Genomic DNA, 24,467 nt, shown 5'->3' with positions numbered 1-24,467 from the left:
TATGCACATTAGAATTACTGGGACCAAATATTCTGTATGCTGTCATCACAATGCTGTTCCATTTAGCAACCCTTGAAGTCTGATTGTTCATAAGAAATCTAAACCAAATGCGTGGACAATTCCATTGGATTACATCAAAATTAAAAGGACATAAAATCACTTTTGTCTGAAATCTATTTGATAACACTGGACAACAATTTTTTTCAAAAGCTTTACTTCAGTGAAAAAAAATTGGGGCATCTTCAAGATGAATACAAAGGACTTCAAGGTGATTTCAGATTTGCTATATTATGTAGGAAGATGGAGAAAGATTAAATTAACTTATATTGAATTTAGCATGTTTAATAATGCTGACACCTTGTGCTAGTTCACTTGACCTAAAAATATTTTGCTGCAGATTTTCATTTGAACTCAGCATCTGATGCCTCTTGTATCAGTGTCCATCAATAGTTGGCCAGCACTGATGGATTCCAGTTGCCCTGATACGGCTTTTCCATGGTTGCAATGTCCTGGTGAGTCTTTTCACCATGTTCGTCACTGACTGCACCAAAATCAGCAGAGAAGAAGTCCAAGTAGGAAAGCAAAAATGAATTTTCAATGACGTTGCATTTCATGGTTTTTTAACGCTTGAAGTAAACTTAAATTATATCAGGAAATTACAAAAATAGGTTGTATTGAATAAACGGAATGTGATAGAAAATTTTCAGATGATCTTCATGATTAGCAACTCAAAATCCATAAAATATACTCAAGAATGTTCAGGAAGCAAAATCTTTGTTGTCCAGTGTTACCATTTGAAATTTTATTATTTTTTCCTATTCAAATTTTTTAATATAGAAAACCAGTGACAGTTTACAAAAATAGGTTTTCATCTCATTTGGTGTAATCTATTCCAATTTTCATTTGTGTACATTTAAAGTTGTGGATAATTTTTCAAGAATATGCAAAAGTTGTTTTGATATTTCTCACTGTGCCTCGTGAGCTATATCATTGTTCGAAAATAATATCAAAACTTTTTCAGTGATTCCATTCATATGTCGAAGTGATTAAAATGTACGCTTTTCTTTCAATTATAGCTATTTATAGTACTACCTTAGGCTATTTGACATATGGTGCTTCAGCGGAAACATAATGCTCAGTTGTTTGCTTTGTCATTGGATCTGTCTTAACACAGCAATTCTTTTAACCATGGTATAACTTGTTTACAAAGCAGTTGGCTCTTGTTAGGTCAGACTTTGCTGGAAAGATAAGATAAAGCATTGTTTTCTTGTGTGTGCTTATCTTTTGATCCATGAGATGCCTGTTATTGTATAAATGAGTGGTCACATGATATGGCACTTTGACAATATTAGATTAAAAGACAAGCAAATTGACTTAAAATGACTTTAACTGAGATGAAACATGAAAGCTTCAGATTCTGGAATCCTGAGCAAACAATAAACTGCTGGAGAAATTCAATGGGTCAAACTGCAACTATGGGTAGAAATGGTGAGTTTATAGGCCCTTTCATGCAAAGGAAAAGCCCGACTTTAGAGGCGGAGCTTCTCCACCCTTATGTCAGGAAATATACCTCTTTTTTTATTTTTCATTTGCATCAATACATTAGTTCTTAAATCCTTTTTGTATATGAATTCCATTCCTTATCTTGAATAAATGTTTTAAAATTGGTACTCCTTTCAAAAATTCCTTGTTCCATTTATACAAAGAATGTTCTGGATTAGTTTCTCCTACATTAATCATTTCAATATGTATCCACGCTGTCTTCTCCCCAATTTGAATACAGGAGAATAGAAATATTCATTGAGCTGCTTTACAATATATTTTTTTAAAAATTTGGCAACCGTAATCCTCCCTGATCAAATTTCCAAGTTAATTTTTCCAAAGCTATCTTTGGCATTTTATCGCACCAAATACATTTTCTTACACTTGTATTTAATTTTGGAAAAAACTTCTTTTGTATAGGAATGGATAATGACTGAAATAAATATTGCAACCGAAAAAATATTCATCTTTATACAATTCACCCTTCCTATATAAATTATAGGAAAATCTTTCCATCCCTTTAAATCTTCATTATTTTTTTTTCTAATGGTAGATAATTCAATTTAAATTTCTATCAAAATTAATTCCTAAATATTTAATTGCCTCCTTTTGCCACTTAAACTTCATCACCTGCTTACTTAATGTATTATCCCCAAAATTCGTAGGCATCACTTTACTCTTTCTTACATTGACTTTATAACCTGATATCAAACCATATTCTGCCAATCATACATTTTCTGGTTCAGTAAGATATAATATAACATCATTTGCAAACAAGCTAATTTTATGTTCTGAATCTTCTATTGTAAATCCCTTAATCTCATTATCTCTTCTTATCACTTCTGCCAATGGTTCTGTAGCCAATGCAAATAAAAATGGTGATAATGGGCATCCTTGTCTAGATGAACTTTCTAATGGAAATGGTTTAGATGTTTGCCTATTCGTGATCACCTTAGCTTTTGGATGATTGTACAAAGCTCTTATCTAATTTATAAAATCATTTGGAATTCCAAAAAACATTCAATACTTTACATAAAAAGTCCCATTCTAGTCTATCAAATGCTTTTTCCGCATAAGCCACCACTACTGCTGGTATCTTATTTTTCTGGGCTACATTTAGCAAACATAAATTTATCTATATTGTCGGCACATTTTCTAAGTTTAATAAAGCCAGTCTGATCCATATTTATTAATTTAGGTAATTAGTCTCATAAAAACAGGAATTACAACTCCTTAAATTCTTTATAGATAAACTCCAGAGAGAAACTGTCCTCTCCCAGAGCCTTATTATTTGGCAAAGACATCAAAATATCATATACTTCAACATCCGTAAAGGAATTGGATAATTCCTTTTTTTTCATTGACATTTAATTCAGGCAATGTAACTTGTGATAGATATTCATCTGTTTTTTCCTCATCCTTTAAAGATTCGGACTGATATAATTGTTTATAAAAATAAACATAAATTTATCTATATTGTCGGCACATTTTCTAAGTTTAATAAAGCCAGTCTGATCCATATTTATTAATTTAGGTAATTAGTCTCATAAAAACAGGAATTACAACTCCTTAAATTCTCTATAGATAAACTCCAGAGAGAAACCGTCCTCTCCCAGAGCCTTATTATTTGGCAAAGACATCAAAATATCATATACTTCAACATCCGTAAAGGAATTGGATAATTCCTTTTTTTTCATTGACATTTAATTCAGGCAATGTAACTTGTGATAGATATTCATCTGTTTTTTCCTCATCCTTTAAAGATTCGGACTGATATAATTGTTTATAAAAAATCCTTAAATCATCATTAATTTCTTGTATTTTATATGTAATTTGACCAGTTTCTCTTTTTGCTATTACTGTTCTTGATAATTGCTCAGCTTTGAGTTGCCATGCTAAATCTTTATGGGCTCTATCACCTCATTCATAATATTTCTGCCATGTGCGCAGTACATCTCTTTTTACTTTATAAGATTTATTGTATTAAGTTTCCGTTTTTTTGATTCCAATAATCTTTGTTTCTCTCCATTTTTATGAACATGCAATTCCTTTTCTAAATACAATATATCTTTGTCTATTTGATCTACTTCTTTCATATATTCTTTCTTTATTTTAGGTGTAACTTATTATTTGTCCTCTTAAATAGGCTTTCATAAAGTCCCATATAACAAATTTATTTGCTACTATGTTCATTAATTCCTAGAAAAAACTTTTTATGTTGACTCATAAATTCATAAAAGTCTTTCCTCTTTAAAAGTACTGTATTAAATCTCCATCTATAACCTTTTTGTTCTTCTTCAACGCAATTAACATCACTAAAGGTGAATGATCCGATAATATTCTTGTTTGATATTCAATCTTCTGAACTCTCACTTGTAATTGTGTAGAGACTAAAAATGTATCAAAACATAAATACATCTTATGTGTAAAAGAATAGTCCCTATCATTAGGATGAATTTTCCTCCATCAACAAATCTCATCTCATTTATTAAGTTTGTCACGATTTTAACAACTTTATGTTTAACAAGATTTACACCAGGTCTATCTAGTTTTGAATCAAAAGTAAAATTAAAATCTCCACCCATTATTATTTTCCCCTGGGCAGTTGATAAATTTCACATCAACTATATTTGGTGCATATATATTCATTAATGTTCAATATTCTGAATAAATTTGACAATTAATCATTATATATCTCCCTGCTTTATCTATAGTTATGTATAGCTACTCCTCTGGCCTTGGAATTAAATGAAGAAGCCAAAACAGATCCAATCCAATCTCTTTTTAACTTCCCATGTTCTATTTCAGTTAAATGAGTTTCCTGCAAAAAAAGCTATATCTACTTTAATCTTTTTCATATAATTTAACAATTATTTCATTTTATTAGATTCTGAATTCCACTGATATTAATACTAATAAAATTCAATTTTCCTGTCATTAAGTACCAATATTAAATCTGTCCATCGATTGTCCCCTTCTCACTCCTCTTACTTGCACTAAAATAACAGCATATGTTACAATAATCTTAGTCAATCCAGGCGTAAAATAGGTAAAAGTAGAAATATGAACTAGAGAAGACCCCCCCCCCCCCCCCAAGGTGCGAGATGTTGTTATGTCTCTATTCCCCGATCTATTCGGGATGTGATCCAAATCATATTCTTGCACATGACTTTGCAGTGGTTAGGCTCATCGTCACCACTAACTCACTCGATATACCAGACAAATTCTAATTCTCTCATAGGTCTTTTAAAATATAGATCATTTAAAGGTTAAACCTCCTCCCCATTTAAACTCTTTCGAAATATTACTTTTTTTTCCCCAGTTACAGCAAAACTTTTTCCATCTGATAATGCATTCAAGTATCAGCATCTGCCTGTTTTGCTTTTTCAGGCAATGAATCAGCATACACCTTTGCCTCATTAGGTTCCGTGAAAAACCTATTTCTCCCTTCTGGAATAAAGATCTTCAAAACTGCCAGATACCTTAAGACAAAGGCACAACCTTTCTTTCATAACACATTTTTAACTGCATTGAATCTTTCCTCTTTTTCAACAACTCAAAACTTATTTCAGGATAAAAAAAAATCTTAATCCTATTATAAATCATGGTTGACTGTCGTTCTTTTGCTTGCTTTGCTGCTCGCTCGAAAATCTTCTCTCATACTTCATATTGAAGAAATCTGACAAGTACTGGGCATGGCTTCTGGTCCGGCTGTGATTTTGGTCTCAATGCTGTATGTGTCCTTGGAATTCAGTCAATCCCAAAGATTGTGGAAGCCAATGGTGTCAAAACTTTTAAATTTCTTGTCTTTCATCACCTTCTTTAAGTCCAATAATCTTTGTTGCTTCTTCTGCTGAAGTTCTTAAAAATGTCTATTTTCTGCATTCACTGATCTTTTGTTGCAGCTGCTTCTGCTTTTCCACTTTCATTTGCGCCTTAATGGCTTGAATTTCAAATGCATTTCCTTTAATTTTCTTATCCATAACTTCAAATCTTTTATCCACCTGCTGCATTATTTGCTCAACTTTCTCTGTAGAAGTCTCATTTTCAGCTACAATCTCTCCATATCTTTTTTATTTCTGCCATTGTAAACTTCCTATCTTGTTGGGAAGATTCCATATATTTTTTCATTTCTGCTGCAGAAATAAATGGTTCTTTAATTTTCTCCAGCTGTTTGGCCTTGGGACTTTTAAGTTAAAAAAAAACTCCTGTTCTTCCTGTTCCTCTTCTTGCTCACTGGAGCTGCAAGTCTGCATGGTCTTTTTTAAAGTTGCCTCTTTTTCTTGTGCTCTATGCATGCGTGAGGAGTCACGCATGCGCAGAGTACATTCTTCACCTGAGTTTGGCAACCATTGTCAGGAGAGATGCTGTAGTGCAGATTCCAAGGTCTCCCCAGCTCCTGGCATCTCCCGTGGGCAGTACCTTATGAACAGCTCCTGGATCCTTCCTCAAGGTAGGCCTTTAGTCCTTATCTCGATCTTTTCTTTACTGTAATGGCTGGCTTTTCTTTCATTGGTGTCATTTTAAAATGTTCTACAGGTCTTCCAATATTTTTATTTTTTTTTGTTTTGCTAACTTTTTTTGACTTTTTTTCCCAACTTTTTCAAGGAGAGTAGGGATTTTCAGTCTAACCCCATGTAATCACGTGGCACGCTCCTGGGAGACTTTCCTTCTTGAATGTGCCGTAGCCGGCTCCAAGGCGCCGATTGCAGTCCCCCTTGGGGAAGGATCATTGGTGGAGCGCTGCACTTTGTCACCTCACATGAATGAACAGCCACTGCCAGATGCTAGTTAGGGGTGGGCTGATGATGCCGTCAGCCTGTGACCCATCTCCCCACTTACCCATTTCCCTCCATGACCCCCTCAAAGCAGGGGTGGCCAGCGAGAGTTGTCAGGCAGTGGGGGCTGTCAGGTCAGGGGCGATCGGCGGTGGTTTAAAATGTGGCAGAGCAACGGCCATCTTCCCTACCCATAATCCCCCACGCAGCTGGAATTGTCCTGGGAAACAGAGTGGTTCCAGCTGCATGGGAGATTATGGGTAGGGAAGATGGCCATTGCTCTGGTGCATATTTATGACAGGTGGCACTTTGCCACAAGTCGCCCCGCCTCCATTGGCTCTGGAGGGTGCCAGGAGGTGCTGCTCAACATGAATGCAGCGCAAAAGCAACCTTTTAGGCCTGCTGCATGAAAGGTAAGTTTTATGTTTTCCTTCCGCACATGAAAGGGCCTAATGTTTCCGATCAGGACCCATCATCAAGACTAAGGTAAGCTACTCCACATACTTATGTAAAAATTAATCTAATGTATATTGACCTCCTAATTTTGGCTAAAAAAATGTCAGGAGTTTTCCATATACTGTTTTCGTGTAAAAGTCGGCCCTAATCGCTCACATTGGCCGTGGTTGCCTGTAGTCCAGTTCTCCTGATGCCTTGAACGTAGACTCATGCCTCGGCCCCAGCCACCTGCTGACTGGAATTCCTGAGGCCTCCAATGTCGCAGATAGTTAATGCAATTGCAACCTCCCCTGTGGTATTACTTAAATTCATTGTGTTTTTATTCTTAATTCGTTTAGAGATCATTTGGACTTCTGCACTGCTATGGTATTTTGAATTCAAGTGTGAATTTCAGGCCTTCAAAAGTAGTATCCATGCAATAGTTGATCCCATAAATTTAAAATTAAAAAATGGTCTTCACAGTTGGATTTTTAAAGAGTATATGTGGTAACTAAGGCCTTATGTTGAGCCTAATTTCATGTTCTTTGAAATCGCAGCCATGTCCAATATATGAGAGTCAATGCCTTCACCAGCCACTCTGGCAGAAATTTCCAGATTCCAACAAGATTCTGGGCGGGGTGGGGTGGAAAAAGACTTATACGGATTCTCCCTTTAGGCACCTCAGACTTGGAGAAAATTTTATTATGATCTACTCCATCAGTGTGTTGCGAGTGAGGAAACAGGTTTGGTAGGTCTTACAGGGCAAGGACTCTGGACACAATTTTGATAGGGAAGGATTTTATTTTTCAGAAGGCAAGTGTGGGAAATGGTAACAGATGCAGAGCGGACAATTAACAATGAATATGTGGAAACTAGCGTGGGAACGAAATACACACACACACACACACACAATTAATTGCTACATACAATGATCAAGGAAAAACTCACTATGATGCCTCACTACCACTTGACTCAATCGTTTCCAACCCTTTTAACAGTGCACATCTTACCAACAGTTTCTCCAGCACCCTTTCACATTTCTAGGCCTGGAGTGAAGCAGGGTGGTCCCAAGCTGGCAAAGAGGGAAAACTAAGAACACATGGCACTTTTATAGTGTTGGAGGGTCTAGCCCAGGTCATTAGCAGGGTTCAATGGCTCAGTGCCAGGATGGTTAATCCAATTATAGCAGCCAATGGCCCAAGGGTAAGTACCGGCAGACTGAAAAGTCCAGGTAATTGACATGGAACCAACAGGTGTGCACTAATGGGTGGGACAGAACCAAACCTTGATTGACAGTTGGTGTGTCCTCTGACTAGGTAGGGGGCAGTGTGCAGTGAACTGGGATTCACTAGTAGTGTGTTGTGCTGATGGCTGACCCCACCCCCTATCTGTTCATATGTAACCATAGTTTCCTGCCTAAACCTAGAACCCTTCTGAAGACTACTGTGACACCCTACCCATTGTTAAAAGCTGTAAAAAAAAGCATTTGTTCTCCCTCCAATTGTGAGAGCTTTTATTCACACTACAATTTTATTAGCTTATTCCCTAACAATGGAAGAGCTACTCAAGCCAGGTATGCTACTGATGGACTCTCTGTACCCCATCATGGCTGAGGAGTTCACATACTGGCTAGATTGCTTCCAGGCCTACCTGAACGCATCCAGAGACGTCTTCCACACTGATGAACTCAGGAGGTCCGCACTCGTTTCGAGGGTAGGAACAAAAGGGTATGCTGCTATCGAGGCATTGAAGGCTAGGTACCTGAAGTCATAGAATGAAGTCCGAGTGAGGTATCAACTTTCTCCAGTGACCAGGAGAAACCATTGATGACTACCTGCTGGATTTGTGGACACTCGCCAAGAAGTGCAGGTACGAAGCAGCTGCAGGCCACGTTCGTGAGGAAGAACAGATCCGGGACACCCTAGTCATGGGGGTCTGCTCGAGGTACATAAGGCAGCGATTACTCGAGTCAGGAAGGAAGGACCTGGCTAGCCACGTCGAGCTGGCCAAATCACTGGAACAGGCCAAGCTCGAGAATGACGACCTCGAAGCCAGTGAGCTTGCTCACCCAGGTGATCCCTTCCAAGGACCGGCTGCTTTCGCTACCCCTGCCCTAACAGCTGCTGTTTCCTGTGCTAGGGGGGGCTTTTTCTGTGGCAAGAGTCAGCATCCCTGATCTCGTTGCCCGGCGAAAGACTCAGAGTGTTCCAGCTGTGCGAGAAAGGGCATAGGGCGAGGGTTTGCCACGCGAAGGGAAGTCTGGGGAAGTCTGTGACCTGCACCGCTCTCGGATCTGATTCCAACCCCAAGGGTGAACCCGAATTCACCCAAACCCACTTGCTGCGCGACACGCGGTGGGGGGGGGGGGGGGGAGCAGTGAGGAAACAGCGTTAAAGGGCTCTGCGGCCATCTTGCTGTGACCCAAATTTCAAACTCGGTACCATCATCGTCAGAGGAGGAAGGAGAGTGGCCATCTTGCTATGCCATGAAGTTGACATCATCTTCCCCACACAGGGCAGCCCGGGATGGTGGAAGCCACTTGAGTGAGGAGCATGGAGTCTCCAGGGACCTAGCCTCGATGGTCCTACATCAGGACAGACATCAACAGTTCAGCCACTCCATAGTGATTGTGAAGGTAAACGGACATTCCACTAAATGCCTAATCAACACGGGCTTTACTGAATGCTTCATAGGCTCAAGGACTGTGCAAAAATACAACCTGAAGAAGTATCTTTCCAATTACAGCATATTTCTTGTGTCTCATTCGCGTTCTACGCATGTTCAACAACATTCTATAGTACACCTATCATTTGAATGGCGAGAATTCTGTAAATTTTGCTTGTATATACTTGATGAATTGTGTACACCGGTGTTGTTGGTCTGGACTTCCTGTGTCTCCTTAAAAGCATGACCTTGGAATATTCTGGTCCACTCCCTTCTGTAACAGTTTGGAACGGACGGCCCCTAAAATCAGAACCCACATGCAGCCTTTCCAAACTGAATATTGACCCCCCCCCCCCCCCCCCCACCCTTCTCTTTCAGAATTTGTCCTCAAATTGCAAAACCATTGCTACCAAGAGCAGGAGGTACAGATTTTATAAATTCTGAGACACAACGTCTGCTTGACGAAGAGATCATCGAACCTAACACCAGCCCGTCGAGAGCGCGTGGTAGTGGTAAAAAGGGAAAACAAGTCCAGGCTAGTAATTGACTATAGCCAAACTATTAATCGATATACATTCCTGGATGCATACCCTCTCCTTTGAATTCCAAACATAGTGAATGATATTACGCAGTATTGGGTCTATTGACTATCAACCTGAAAGCTGCCTATCACCTGCTGCCAATCCATTTCGAGGACTGTCCGTATACAGCATTTGAGGCGAACGGTCGTCTCTATCAATTTCGGAGATTCCCTTTCAGTATCACTAACGAGATTTCTATCTTCTCGAGGCAGATGGACAGAATGGTTAATGAGTATGGGTTGAAGGCAACCTTCCTCTACATCGATAACATCACCATCAGTGGCCACACCTTGGAAGACCATAACGCCAACCTCCAGAGTTTTCTCCATGCGGCAAAAGCCCTGAACCTCACTTATAACTCTGACAAATGCTTGTTCAGGTCTAAACAGCTGGCTATCCATGGCTACATAATGGAGAATGGCATCATTAGCCCTGATCCCAATAGGATGCACCCCTTGTTAGAGCTCCCCATCCCCAGGACCACAAAGGCTTTGAGAAGATGCCTGGGAGATTTCTCATATTACACCCAATGGATCCCTCAATACACTGACAAGGTTCACCCTCTCTTAAAACCCACTAATTTCCCCCTCTCGGCTGAAACTCAAACGGCTTTTAACTCCCTCTGGAAGCACATAGCGAAAGCCACCATGCATGCAGGGCACGGGAAAGCGACGCTTTGGACGTAGTCCTGGCCACTACCCTCAGGCCGGTTGCATTTTTTTTCACAGACAATACAAGGCCATCAGTGAAAACGAGGCTCAAGCCATTGTAAAAGCCTGGCTGGTAGAAGATGTACACTCCTCATTGACTAGCGCTCGGCACATTCATGTTCAATATTGTCGAGTGCTAAAATTAAGAATGACAAGATTGCTCGGTGGAGGATCAAGCTCTCCACCTACAATTAATGACATTGCCTATCACCCAGAAGCTCTTAATGACTCTCCAGATGCCTTATCCAGGAAGCTCTGCCTCTGCACACACCGGCCAACTCCGGTCTATGCATAATGAGCTCTGCCATCCATGGGTCACCCGCATGGCTCATTTTGTCAAGGTGCACAATCTGCCCTGCTCCATGGGAGATATCAGGGAAATGACCAGGTCTTGCCAGTTCTGCGCGGTGGGCAAGCCTCACTTCTAACACCCCGCAAAGGCGCACCTGATCAAGTCATTCAGGCCCTTCGAACAGCTCAGTGTCGATTTTAAGGGACCTCTCCCCTCCACGAACGGGAACACTTTCTTCTTCTCTGTCATTGAGAAGTACTCCCGCTTCCTGTTCGCCATTTCATGTCCAGACATGTCCACTTTGTCAGTTATAAAGGCCTTGTTCGGGTGTGCCCACTATATTCATAACATCTGGGGCTTAGCCTTTATGAGTGACGAGCTATATCAGTTCCTGCTGGTGAGGGGCATTGCGTCCAGCAGGACTACTCATTTCAAACCCCAGGGGAATGGGCAGGTTGAAAAGGAAAACGCCACCATCAGGTAGGCTGACAAACTGGCCCTGAAGTCAAAAGGCCTTCAAGACTCATGCTGGTAGGAAGTTTTCCCTGTGGTGTTCCATTCCATCCGGTTGCTACTATTGTACCACGACCAACACTTCTCCTTTTCACTTTCAAAAGAAGGTCAGAGTCGGGAACTACACTCCCAATCTAGCTCACCACTCCTTGTCCAGTCCTCAGGAAGCATGTGAGACCGACCCTCGATGGAAAGGGTGAAACTTCTCTATGCTAACCCCACCTACGCCAGTGTGGAGTACCCGGATGGTAGGGAGGACACCATCTCCATCAGCGACCTGGGACCCACCAGAACAGAGGGTCCGGTCCGTTGCCTCAGGTGCCCTGCGAGCCACACAGCTCATTCTCGCCACCCCCAGTCAGGACCTCAGGGGATCCGGATCAGGATGAAAGTACAAAAAGCAATCACACACAGGCTACTCAACCAAAGACTGGTTTATTGAAGCTTTACAAGCAGCTTTTATTCCTTGCCTGTCCCGGGCTCCACGGGACAAGGTGGCAACTTGTTAAGGGGCAGCTGCTGGTCCACGGGACCAGCAGGTTTAAATTGAGACTTGTTAACATCCCATGCCTTTCAGCAGGGGACCCAGCTGATCAACGTCGCTAGCATGCCAGCCCTTAGGTAAGTCCATGTACTGCACTGCCGATGGCGGTTCTCATTACCGCGCTGAGTGCCCGCTCAGCCCACTACACAGCTGCTACATCAACCCCTCCCCCCCGAATTGTCACCGTAAATTAAAATACCAGACGCCCACGTCGTCTGGGCTGAGGGAACTGAACGGGTATAGTAGGGCAGGCTTAAGTCTGTCTATGCTGAATAGTTGTGAATGTCCCCCAATGTCCAAGGTATACATGACCCCATCTCTCTTAATGACGCGGAATGGTCCTTCGTATGGTTTTTGTAACGGTGCCACTGGGACCTGTCTACGAACGAATACGAAGTCAACGTTCAGGAGTGAAGGGGGCACTTGTTGTTTAGGGTTGCCGTGTCAGTTCGTGGAAGTCGGCTGGCTATTAGCAATACCACTGTGGAGTTGTTGAAGGACATCCAGGTCAAAGTTGGCTGTGAAATGAACATCTCCCGGAACCGTAAAGCCCGCACCATACACCAATTCTGCGGATGATGCTGACAAGTCTTCTTTTGGAGCCGTGCGTACCCCCAGCAGAACCCATGGTAGCTCATCGACCCAGTTGGGGCCAGTGAGTCGGGCCTTATTGGTGTAGTTGTGTACCACAAAAACGTGCAAAGGTAGACCATAATGCCGAAGTGAACTGTGGCCCGCGGTCCGAAGTTATGTACATAGGCACACTGAATCTAGTGATCCAATTCAGGTTGAATGCTCTAGCACATGTTTCAGTATCACTGGCTGGTAATGGGATGGCCTCTGGCCAGTGTGTGAAGCAGTCTACCACCGTTAGAATATACTTCATGCCCTGTGACACTGGTAATGGTCCGACCCTGTCCACGTGTACGTTCTCGAACCTCCTGCGTACTGTCGGGAAAGGCTGAAGGGGTGCCTTGGTGTGGTGTTGCATCTTTGCAGACTGGCAGGAGATGGACGTTCGTGCCAATTGAGCGACGTCTTTTTTCAGTCCATGCCGTATGTACTTATTTGACATCATCGTGACTGATGTCCTGATGGATGGATGTGATAAACTTCGAATGTCGTCAAAAAGACGTCACCTCCATGACAATGGGACCAATGGTCTAGGAGAGCCTAATGATATGTCACAAAGGAGTTCTGGACCATCGTGCTGCGGTGCCACCTGCTGAATGTCCAGTCCAATAATGGCTGTACTGTATGCCTGTATATCAGAATCTGTGGCCTGCGCCGCACCCAGTTCAGCAATGTTGATTCCACCTTGAATATGGTACACATTTGGTCTAGAAAGCATATCTGCGACTAGATTGTCTTTTCCTGAAATGTGGTGTACGTTCGTAGTGAATTCTGAAATGTAGGACAAATGGTGGTGCTGTCTTGCTGACCATGGATCTGTCATTTCGCTAAAGGCAAAAATGGGTGGTTTATGGTCTGTAAATACAGTGAAATGTCGACCTTCCAAGATATAACGGAAGTGCCGTGTGGCTAGATATAATGCCGACAGTTCCCGATCAAAGGTGCTATATTTTACTTCTGCTGGTCTTAAATGGCGACTGAAGAAGGCAAGGTGTTGATAATGCCCATTGATGCACTGTTCAAGAACTGCACCCGAGATGTCGGTGCTAAGCGTCAAAGTAGCTTCAGGGTTGGGATGTGCAAGCATTGCTGCTTTAGCCAATGCTGCTTTGGCGGACATAAGCATGACCTCTGCCTCCAAGGTCCAGATAATGTTCTTGTATTTGGTGGAGTTGATGTTAAACGGTGGTCACAGGATGTCAGCAGCTCCGGGAATAAATCTGTGATAAAAGTTTATCATTCCCAAACACTTCTAAAGACCTTTGATGGTGGTAGGCTTGGAAAAGGTACAGACAGTGTCTACCTTGTTTGATGATGGGAATATGCCGTCTGCTATGATTTTGTGCCCTAAGAACTCCATGGTTGATCTACCAAATTCACATTTATCGGGGGTGATTCTTAGACCAAAGTCTTGGAGCCATTGCAAAAGGTGGTGCAAATGCAGGCGCTGATCTTGCTCATTTTGACTTGCTACAAGGATGTCATCAAAGTAAATGTATGCTAAGTCCAAATCCCTGCCTAGAGCGTCCATAAACGGCGTTCTTTAATCCAAATGGCATTCTAAGAAATTCAAAAATTCCAAATGGGGTAATAATTTCTGTTTTGGGAATATCATCCTCATGAATCAGTATCTGATGATAACCCTTTACCAGATCAACCTTGGAGAATACGCAGCAATGATGTAGATGGGCGGTGAAATCTTGTATATGAAGAATTGGGTACCTGTTGGATGTCACTACCCATTGTTAAAAGCTAATAAGAGTTTGTTTGCCCTCCAATTGTGAGACCTTTTATTCACGGTACACGGTGCTGTCACATGACAGCCACAACCCTTTCCAAGTCACAATGCCACTCATAATTTTGTTTATTTTGATATAATTGCTAAATTCCATTGAAAAACAAAAATGAAAAATAAGACTTGGTTGAAAAGGTAGACCTGATGAGAAACGGAAGATAATCATCAAATTTGAAATGTTATGACCATTGAAATAAAACAAAGATGAAAAGGCTCAGCAGGTCAGGCAGCATCAGTATTGAGAGAATTAAAATCAACAATTGTGTTGATGACCTTCTGATGACTGGATTGATTTTCTTATCTTTTCTTAGCTATCCCCAATACTTTGAAGTTGAATAGGTTACAACTTTATTCCCTGGAGCGTCGTGAAAATGCCGGATTTGATGGAGGTATACAAAATTATGAGGGGTATAGATAGGGTAAATGCAAACAGTTCATTTCCACTGAGGTTGGATGAGAAGAGAACTAGAGGACGTGGGTTAAGCGTGAAATGTTTAAGAGGAACATGAGAGGGAACTTCTCCACTCAGTGGTGAGAGTGTGGAACAAACAGCCAGCAGAAGTAGTGGGTGTGGGTTTGGTTTCAATATTTAAGAAAAATTTGGATAGGTACATGGATAGGATGGGTATGGAGAGATTATGGTCCAGATATAGGTCATTGGGACTAGATAGGATAATAATTTGTCACACTAGATGGACTGAAGGGCCTGTTTGAGAAAGTAGAAACAAGTGTGACAAACAGCTGGGATTTCCCTGATTCTTATAAATTATATGGTTCAAGAGAGAAAGTACATTTGAATATTATCTTAACAATGGTACAGTTGAGTAATGATCGTAGTCAGGCCTCAAGAACTGATCAAACCTTATGAATGGAACCTTTGAATCTCGCAATTAAAGCAATGGCTGACAAATGTTTGACTGGACAGATAGCCAGGCATGTGACATACAGTTTTAGAGGCAATTTCAGGTCATGAATCATAAGGAGATGAGATGTTTGAATGGGACATAATTTATAGGGGTCATTCTGATAAACGTCCTCTGGTAAGGACTTTGGGACAGGATAGCTGACTTCACATATTGCTTTGATCCCACTTTTGATAAATTGTTTAATTACCAGTTTTAGAGAAAAAAGTTGTAAGATAATATGACAAGGAAGTCAGCCTGTATAAATATCTGTGTCTCGAAGCACCTGGTGGACTTTCTTGTAGTAAAACTCTGTTGTTACTTAGAATGGCTTTGCTTATAAGAAGCTTCCCAATTATTTTATAAAGTAATAAAATAATGTTGAACTGTTCATATGGGATATGTTGTTATGGTATACTCTACACTGAACTTACTTTAACAATTTTTGTGCTGTAGTATTCTCTAGTTCTATGCCCTTTTTCAGATAGAGGATACAATTCCAGGAGTGATTTACTGCTCTCAGTAGATATTGGGATGCCTTTAGGGGAATCAAAAGTGATAGATTTGTGTGATAGTGTCGGTGAAAAATAACTTTTATAGGAAAGAATAATACTACATTGATCAAATTCACATGTCTCCATGCTGATACCTATTAATTGTGCTCTATTTAGTTGATTATCCAATCCATGCGTCAGCACATACAAAATTAGCTCACAGCATTTGTCCAGGTTTCCAGTTGGAAGATGACTGACTGGGTTGTCAGATTAATTTCAGATGGTCCAGATCCACTACCACATTGCTGGGACATGAAGCATCCTGGACTCTATATAGGGCTGCAGTTGCACCAAAAGTTTTCTTTTTTCTTTTTTTATTTTTATTTTTTTTTTTATTTTTCACACCATAAATCACATTAGCCATGATATACACTATTTCTTTTTCACACATATACAGTGACTTTTCCTCCCAAACCACCCCCCCACCCCCCCACTCTCATCCATTTTAGGTATACAATCTAGGTTGCATTAAGCCAGTCAGACAATGTTGTCATTCAACAAAATTACACCAGAAATTCTACTGAGTCCATTCTTTTCTTTCCTTCTCCTTCCATCAACTTAGGTAATGTTTGTCCCTGGTAGGTTTTCGCTATTGTATTTAATGTAAGGCTCCTATACTTGTTCGAATATTTCAATATCATTTTTTAACCTATATGTTATTTTTTATAATGGAATACATTTATTCATTTAAATTTAGTAGTTTCTTCCTTTTAATTTGGTTATGTATTCCATTAATATTTAAAGACATATAGTTCAGCGTAGCCCTTTTATATTTTGTTTATCTTCTCTTTCTGTTTTTCCATCATTACCTTTCCTCCTTTTCCATTTCTGTTTTCTTATTTTCAACTCTTTATAAGACAACATTCCTATAACATCCAACATTTTCCTTATTCTCCTATTTCTATCTTATTTATCCCCAATCTCCCCTTCACCTCCTGAGTTGTCCTTTATCCCTTGTCGGACAACCACATCTCCCCTCTCCATTTGGATTTGCGAATCCACTCGCAAGCGTCAACTGATTTTGCAGTGACCGCTATTTCCCCCCACCCCGCCTCCCCCAGAAAAGATTTCACTTTTCATATGTCACAAAGGTCACTCTTTTAATTCCCTCCTTATTCTCTCTATTCCATTACCTTCCCTTATTAATTCTTGTCTATACTATCTATATTTTCCTCTAAGTACAGATACATTCATGTATGCTCATTGTCTCTATTCACTCTTATACCTCTTTACCCGCATACATATCAATCGTGATCATTTTTACTCTCATTACCCGTCTTCATCCCTCAGTCTATTTTTGTCTTTACCCACATACATATCAATCGTGATCATTTTAACTCTCATTACCCATCTTCCTCCCTCAGTCTATTTTTGTAATTGTTCTGCAAATTTTCGTGCTTCTTCTGGATCCGAGAATAGTCTGTTTTGTTGTCCTGGAATAAATATTTTCAATACCGCTGGATGCTTTAGTATAAATTTATACCCTTTCTTCCATAAAATCGTCTTTGCTGTATTGAACTCTTTTCTCTTCTTTAGGAGTTCAAAACTTATATCTGGATAAATGAAGATTTTTTGCCCTTTATACTCCAGTGGTTTGTTGCCCTCTCTTACTTTTTCCATTGTCTTCTCCAGTACCTTTTCTCTTGTAGTATATCTTAGGAATTTTACTACAATAGATCTTGGTTTTTGTTGTGGTTGTGGTTTAGAGGCCAATACTCTATGTGCCCTTTCTATTTCCATTTCTTGCTGTAGTTCTGGACATCCTAGGGTCTTAGGGATCCACTCTTTTATAAACTCCCTCATATTCTTGCCTTCTTCATCTTCCTTAAGGCCCACTATCTTTATGTTATTTCTTCTGTTATGGTTTTCCATTGATTCTATTTTTTGAGCTAGTAGTTCTTGTGTCTCTTTAGTTTTTTTATTAGATTTCTCCAATTTCTTTTTTAAGTCTTCTACCTCCATTTCTGCTGCTACTGCCCGCTCTTCCATCTTGTCCATTTTCTTTCCCATTTCTGTTAAGGTCATCTCCATTTTATTTATTTTCTCTTCTGTGTTGTTTATTCTTTTTCTTAAATCCTTAAATTCCTGTGTTTGCCATTCTTTAAATGACTCCATGTATCCTTTAATAAGAGCAAGTATATCCTTGCCTTTCTTTTCTTCTTCTATTTCCCTGTACTCTTCCTCTTCCTCTTCTTCCTCTGGGTTGGCCATCTGTTGTTTCTTTGGTGCCCTTTCCTCCTCTTCTTTCTTGTTTCTATTGTCTTCTGTGGTCTCTTCTTGCTGCAGGTGTTCTGCAGCTGTCGTTGCCGGCTGTGGAGATCGACTCCCCAGCTGGTCCCCCCTCCCGTCGGTGTGTTTTTTTTCATGCGCGGTTGCGCACTTTTACTCGGCTCTGCGAGCCATTTTTGTAGTCCATTATTTACCGACCTGAGGGAGCGGGTTTCTCTCTCCGCAGCGGGCCTCTTCGGACAGGTAAGGCCTTCACCTTTTTCCTCCTTTGTCTTCTCTTCCTCTCTTCTTACCGTTGCTTTCGATTTTTCTTTTTTTGTCGCCATCTTCTTTCCACCTTTATACTCACTTTTCTGTAACTTTTATTTCTGTGCCTTTGTGTTTTCTTTTGTTTTTCCCGACTTTTCTGGAGAGGGCTGGAGTTCACCGTCCGGCCACTACTCCATCACGTGACTCCTCGCACCAAAAGTTTTCCATACCACTGAAAAGAGAATAATTTGGCTGAAGTTGCACATAACTTTTGATTGTTGTTCAGCATGTTGGGTAAAGAATTCAGAGAAGGCCTTTATTTATTTTTCTCTTTGCACTTGAACTTCCTCACGATGGGCATGGAAACTCTGGTGATGTTTCTCGGCTTGATGCTTTCTTGTGGTTGGTGGATGAGTGTGAAGCATTCCTCATCCCAAAAATAGATATAACTTAGAAATCTTTTGTGAAATGAGGGGAGAGACAATCTCTGCACAAGGGTGGGTTGGCCACATATCATTCCTGTGGACTAATGAATACATAATGCATTGCAGAGCTTGCCTATTGAATGGTCTTGAATTTGACATGCTCTTTGAAGATTACATTTTTTTTTAGCGTGTCTTACCAGAAAGTGGCAGGCATATGTCACTGTATTGAGAATTGGTTCAATGGCTGAAAGTGAATTTTACTGTTGTCTTATGAAAGATTCCTTATAACTGAATGCCTGAGGCTTTCCTGGCTTGAAATATCAACATACTGATCACATTGTGATTATTCAACCTATTAAATTAAAATTTAATACCTCACTGACAAAAGGCAAAGGAGGAAAAACCCAACACCCATCCCCAACCAACCAATTTTCCCCTGCAACCGCTGCAATCGTGTCTGCCTGTCCCGCATCGGACTTGTCAGCCACAAACGAGTCTGCAGCTGACGTGGACTTTTTACCCCCTCCATAAATCTTCGTCCGCGAAGCCAAGCCAAAGAAATTAAAATGGGATCAATAGGTTTTGTGCATTCTCTTCTTGCTGCTGTGACTTACATGCTAATAGGACACCATTGGGTCATTCATAGATTTCATGCTTCAACTTATGCAGAAAGTGTAATCTATTCAGTTGAAGGATCACAGTTGTTTAAGCAACATGTCACTCATCAGAAAAGCATCAGTGATGTTTAAGTGACTGGCCTCTTGAGCATGCTCATGTGTAAGCATTGCCTCCATTCTGCAGCATAGCCACTGAAATTTGGGTAACCTTATTTGAATGTAGTTACTGGGGGTTGAATAGATGATGGTTTTGAAGATTAATTCCATTCCCAAAGAAAATTTACTGGAGGTAAGATGCAAAGTTGTGACAAGAAAGAATGAGCCAACACATTGCAATGTCAAAGTCTTGTTGGACTCATTCTTCACTGAGAATGATACTGTTGTAGACCAATTGGTTAATGGGTGGGAAAATCTAAAAATTCAGAAAAAAGTTCTCTGGGCAAAAAAAAAATAAGATTCAGTCCTCCCTGACAAATGGAATCAAAATTTTTGGTGTATTTTAAAAACCTGTTAATGATGTATTCTGCAGTTTTCTCAATAATTTCATTAAAGTATAAGATACAATGGCACTGGCACAATATTTGTAAGAGCAATCTACCCCTCCTGCAGAAAAGTTCTTAGTGAAAACTAAGAAAACACGGATCATACCCTGGTGAAGGCAGGTATCGATGAAAGCAATAGTCACCTTTGTCAAAATAGCCCCATAGACTTTTATAAATTGAGGAAATGGGGATTTGAAGATCAAGACCTCAGACCTGGTAAAGAACTTGTAGTCTACTTGGGTAACAGTGATTCCTGTAATTCAGATGTATCTGAGACCTGGACTATCTACACCATGCAACCCAAGGCACTGGAAAAATACCAACAACATTTTACTTGGAAAGTCATAAATATTCACTGGGAGGAACAAGTAAAGCAATGTCAATAGCCTTGGCAAGGCCAACATTTCCATTACTGAGACCCCAGTTACAGGCAACCATGTAAACCAGGTCATCCACATGATGAATTGCAGTCTCCAGAGACAAACTCTCTGGGTTCTGATCCATGGTAAAGATTACTAGAAAGAGGAAAAGAGTCGAAGATGTGTTCTAAGCCACTTTGATTAAATACAACTTCCCACAGTCTTCTGGCGATCTTAGCTCATGATTGCACAATGTAGAGATGATACATTTAGGGTCAAATTGAGAACTTTAATGTCATGCATTAGCAGCACACAGAGGTCTTCTGTAACAGTGAAAGGAGATGACCATGCTGTCTCATGCCCCATCAGTGGAAGAGTCCGCAGGTCTTGCTTTGTCTTCATAACTCACCGGGACACACAAAAAAAGAACTGCCTAATAAAGACTACTCATCTGGAAGTAGAGATTTTGTCTCAAACTATTTAAAGTACAGTTATAATGTCAGTTATATGATTAAATTTGGTGTGGAAGGGTATACACCACAGGATTGCAATAGGTTTCAGATGTGATCTGGATGCTCCTGCTTGATTATCATGTACTGTTGGTGTTAGTGATTATAGTATGACAAGGATCACCTGGAGATACTTTGCAGTCCCCTTGTGAAAATGATCTGAGTTGTGGGGTATCATTCTGCTAGTATTTGTCTCAAACCCTTGACATGAAGACGAGGCTGTTGATGCTGACTGGAGAAAATACTGATAGCCATCAGTTTCATCCTGTTTCCCTGAAAGATTATGTCAATTTATTGTCATATGCACAAGTACATTGAGAAGGTGCATCAAAATTCTGCAGTTCTCCAGATGCTTCCTTGTGTTCCTCAAGTTTATAGTCTCTTGTTTCTGATCCTTGACTACTTACTGATGTCATTGGAGAGAGAAAACAATGGAAGTTGTGTGTTTGCTTGGTGTGTTCTATAAAGTGCCCATCAATTGATTTAAGTAATGAGATCTTAATTGAGTAAATGTTGGCATTTTTATTATGATGCCGGTACATCTTAATTTAATTTAATTTAAAAAAATTTAATTTAGACATGAGGCACGATAACTGCTTGTGCTGCCCAAATACCCAATTAATTTGCAACCCCAGTCCATTTACATCTGAGGCTCTTGTATTTGTGCTCAGCTACTGTAGTTAAAGAATGCTTCCGTGATTGCTTACACCAGTGCCAAGCATAGCTGTTTTACCCCCGCATTCAATTCGAACCTTCTCCCCGCCGCTTGCCCTCATTGTGCCCCAAGCTATGCAGAATGCTCAAAATGTGATACGGATTCCCTGAGGGCTGTAGTCATGTGCTTTCCAAAAGCTTAATATATCCCATCAGGCAATTATTTTTGTGAACCCAATAAGTTATACATTGAAGGAATTAAAAAACATTCTTGTTAATAAAAAAAAGTATGGATTATTATTAGGAGATTCCATAGGAATTTTGGTATAGTCAATAGTACTTGGGAAGCAATAGTTCTGTATAACATTTCCCTCAGCTAATTCTGGCATTCTCTTCTTTTGTGTCTGTAACAGTTTTATGTCAACCTTTAATTTAATGTTAAACTATATTTCTTATAAAAATGTCTTTGTAAAGTAAATTAAAATATTGTATGCATTTTTACGAAGTTAGCTGTGGGTTGGTATAGGGTCTCACACAGGTCACAGCACATTTATAGACAACCATTGTTTTCTGAGAGTTGACTTGTCTTGGACAGACAAAGCTAATGGCTTTCAAGTGGGTCTTAATTATTCAAGAACTGCTGAGAAAGCCATTTGCTTTTAATCAAAGCCACTTAAGCCTCTTGAACACAGAAGAGGTTAGAGGTTGCTATTGATATGGAATGGTTTTGAAAAAGGAACAGAATTTTATTAGAAATAAAACAGCTGGTCATGTGGTTTCCAAGAATTGGGACTCACCTGGTCCATGATGTAACTGTCAAATGACTTGGAAAAATATATTACCAAATACAGACATTTTGAGTTCAATTTTGGAACAGTTCAGATTGGAGTTCACAGAAGTCAAAACCCTGTGAAAGACAGGGTTGAGTTACTGTAACCAGAATTGATGCTGTTTGTTGTCCGTTACTCCTGGAAGTAAGGGGACACAGAATCAGTGGCTATTGAATTAATGAAGACCACTTTGCTGTCTCTTTGGAAAAGAGGACTGAATTCTACTGAGTCTAATTTTGTGTTTGGCCACTTTGTTTAACCCTTGTCTGGGTTTGTGAATTCATCGTGGAAGAAAATAGCCACATTCGCTCTCTTTGAGAAGAGGGCAGATTCTTCGTGTGGAAAACATAATTGTGAGTAAAGAAGTCTGAAGATAGAATTTTTAAAATTACTTTATAAATATTTCTGAACTGAGAATTTAAGAACTTCAAGCAACACTAAAATGATGCTGACTTTTCAGAATGGGACTTTGAATTATCTCTCTCGCATGCACGCACACACCCACCCACGCACGCGCGCGCGCGCGCACACACACACACACACACACACACACACACACACACTTACATTTTACATTTGCAAATAGTGGGGTTAAGTTTAGAATTAAGTAAGTTTAGAGATAAGTAAGAATTGTTATGTAATTAATAGTTTAATTAAAAAAACTTATTTTGAATTTAGTATTGTCTGGTGAATTTTCCGTTAGTGCTGACTAATTATAATATATAATTAAAAGGGTTGTTAGTATGTAACGTTGCTGAGACTTAGCATGTCTTTCTTTTAATTGTGCTATTGAGCCCATTCACATTAAATGTTATATAATTCAAACCATGTGTTACCATAATTTAAAAAATACTCAACTCTCCTCTCCAACCCAGGTTGTCCCAGCTCCACAGCCAAATTTCAAAGCATATCCAAAGACAGAATGTAAGAAACCTGAAAAATAATAATGTAATAAAAAATAAAAACCACAAATGCGTCGATTAGGTCAGCACTAACTCCCTTAATTACGAGAAGTGGCTCTCGCCACTAGTAACACAAGGCCTCTGAAGAGGAAAGCAGAAAAAAATAGTATCTGCCTCCCCCAGACAGAATATCAGAATTTAATTTCAATCAATTGTTACAAACCCAAAGGACCCCAAAACCTAGCAGCAATAGATATTCACTATGACAAATGGTTACTTAAACAAAAATTGTTTTTAATTATCTTTAAACATGAAAACAGAATCAAACTTTAACTTATCAGTATTAACAAACCCAACTTAACCCCCTGCTAATTCTAAGCGCATGTGTGTGTAAATTTAAGAAAAGTTCTTTGGTTCACAGTTCAGTCTTCTCATTCTTCCAAGTTCACTGGTTGCAGGCAATTCTTATACTGTGCACAGAATTTAACGTGTATAAAATTCACCAGGCTTTGGTGCTTGAAAGGTAAAGGGTTACCGCACAGGAAGGTTTGCAGAGAGAGATGTATTGTTCCAGGATTTCTATAACTGAGGTACTACCATTAGTCACCTCACTATCTTGCTGATGAAACTTACCCCAATAGGGTTCTCCAGATGACAACCTCTTTCTTTCAGGCAGCACAGAGTTCCTTTCTCTTCTCCTTATTCCAAGAGAAATATCAGACAGATAGCACTTCCAACCATCCACCACTCTGGAGCTTCTGTTTCAGTTCCAACAAGCTTCTCCTGGCTTGTTAGAGCTTTCTGTATCACACACAGTCAAAGACTCCCTTCTGTCTCTCTATCTGAGATTCAAACTGCCAGCAGCATGTCCTTCTCTCTCTCACTTGCAAAACCCCTGACCTCCAGCAAACAAAAGAAGTCAGTCTTCTAGTCCATCTGTTGTTTTATGTAAACAATAACCTCTCAATAACCACTTTGCAGAGAGGTCAAAAGCCTTGCAAAAATGTCCAAAACAGATAACCTGGCTCTGGTTGTTTTTTCTAAGACAATAGTCCATTCATTTCATGAATTCATTTCAATTAGCACCTACTTGTGAAATGTGCATAGCATTCTCCATAGTTTCTGTAAAGTCACTGAATATAATTTCTTCAGTATTTCAAATAAGATCTGTCTTAAAGTGTGTGCTTGTAACCTAATCTAATTTTACC

The 24,467-nt window shown here is 40.0% G+C and overlaps 1 protein-coding gene across 6 annotated transcripts in view; it reads left to right on the top strand.

The window, feature by feature from the left end:
• Nucleotides 1–24,467, top strand: part of eif2b4 (eukaryotic translation initiation factor 2B, subunit 4 delta) — a 91,495-nt gene that overhangs the window by 25,482 nt on the left and 41,546 nt on the right. For 3 of the 6 annotated variants that reach the window (XM_069887192.1, XM_069887195.1, XM_069887193.1), the window contains exon 3: nucleotides 9,270–9,390. The exons of 2 other annotated variants lie outside the window; for them this stretch is intronic. In XM_069887192.1, coding sequence (XP_069743293.1) covers nucleotides 9,270–9,390 — 121 coding nt within the window. Of the gene's footprint in view, nucleotides 1–128; nucleotides 269–9,269; nucleotides 9,391–24,467 lie in introns of those variants that run through there. One more of the 6 variants, XM_069887197.1, reaches the window with a different exon arrangement.

Source organism: Narcine bancroftii, chromosome 6 (assembly GCF_036971445.1).
Source record: "Narcine bancroftii isolate sNarBan1 chromosome 6, sNarBan1.hap1, whole genome shotgun sequence".
In the NCBI taxonomy this organism is placed as follows: Eukaryota; Metazoa; Chordata; class Chondrichthyes; order Torpediniformes; family Narcinidae; genus Narcine; species Narcine bancroftii.
Note: the sequence above shows the minus strand (reverse complement) of the source record. Positions and strands in the feature narration are given on the sequence as shown.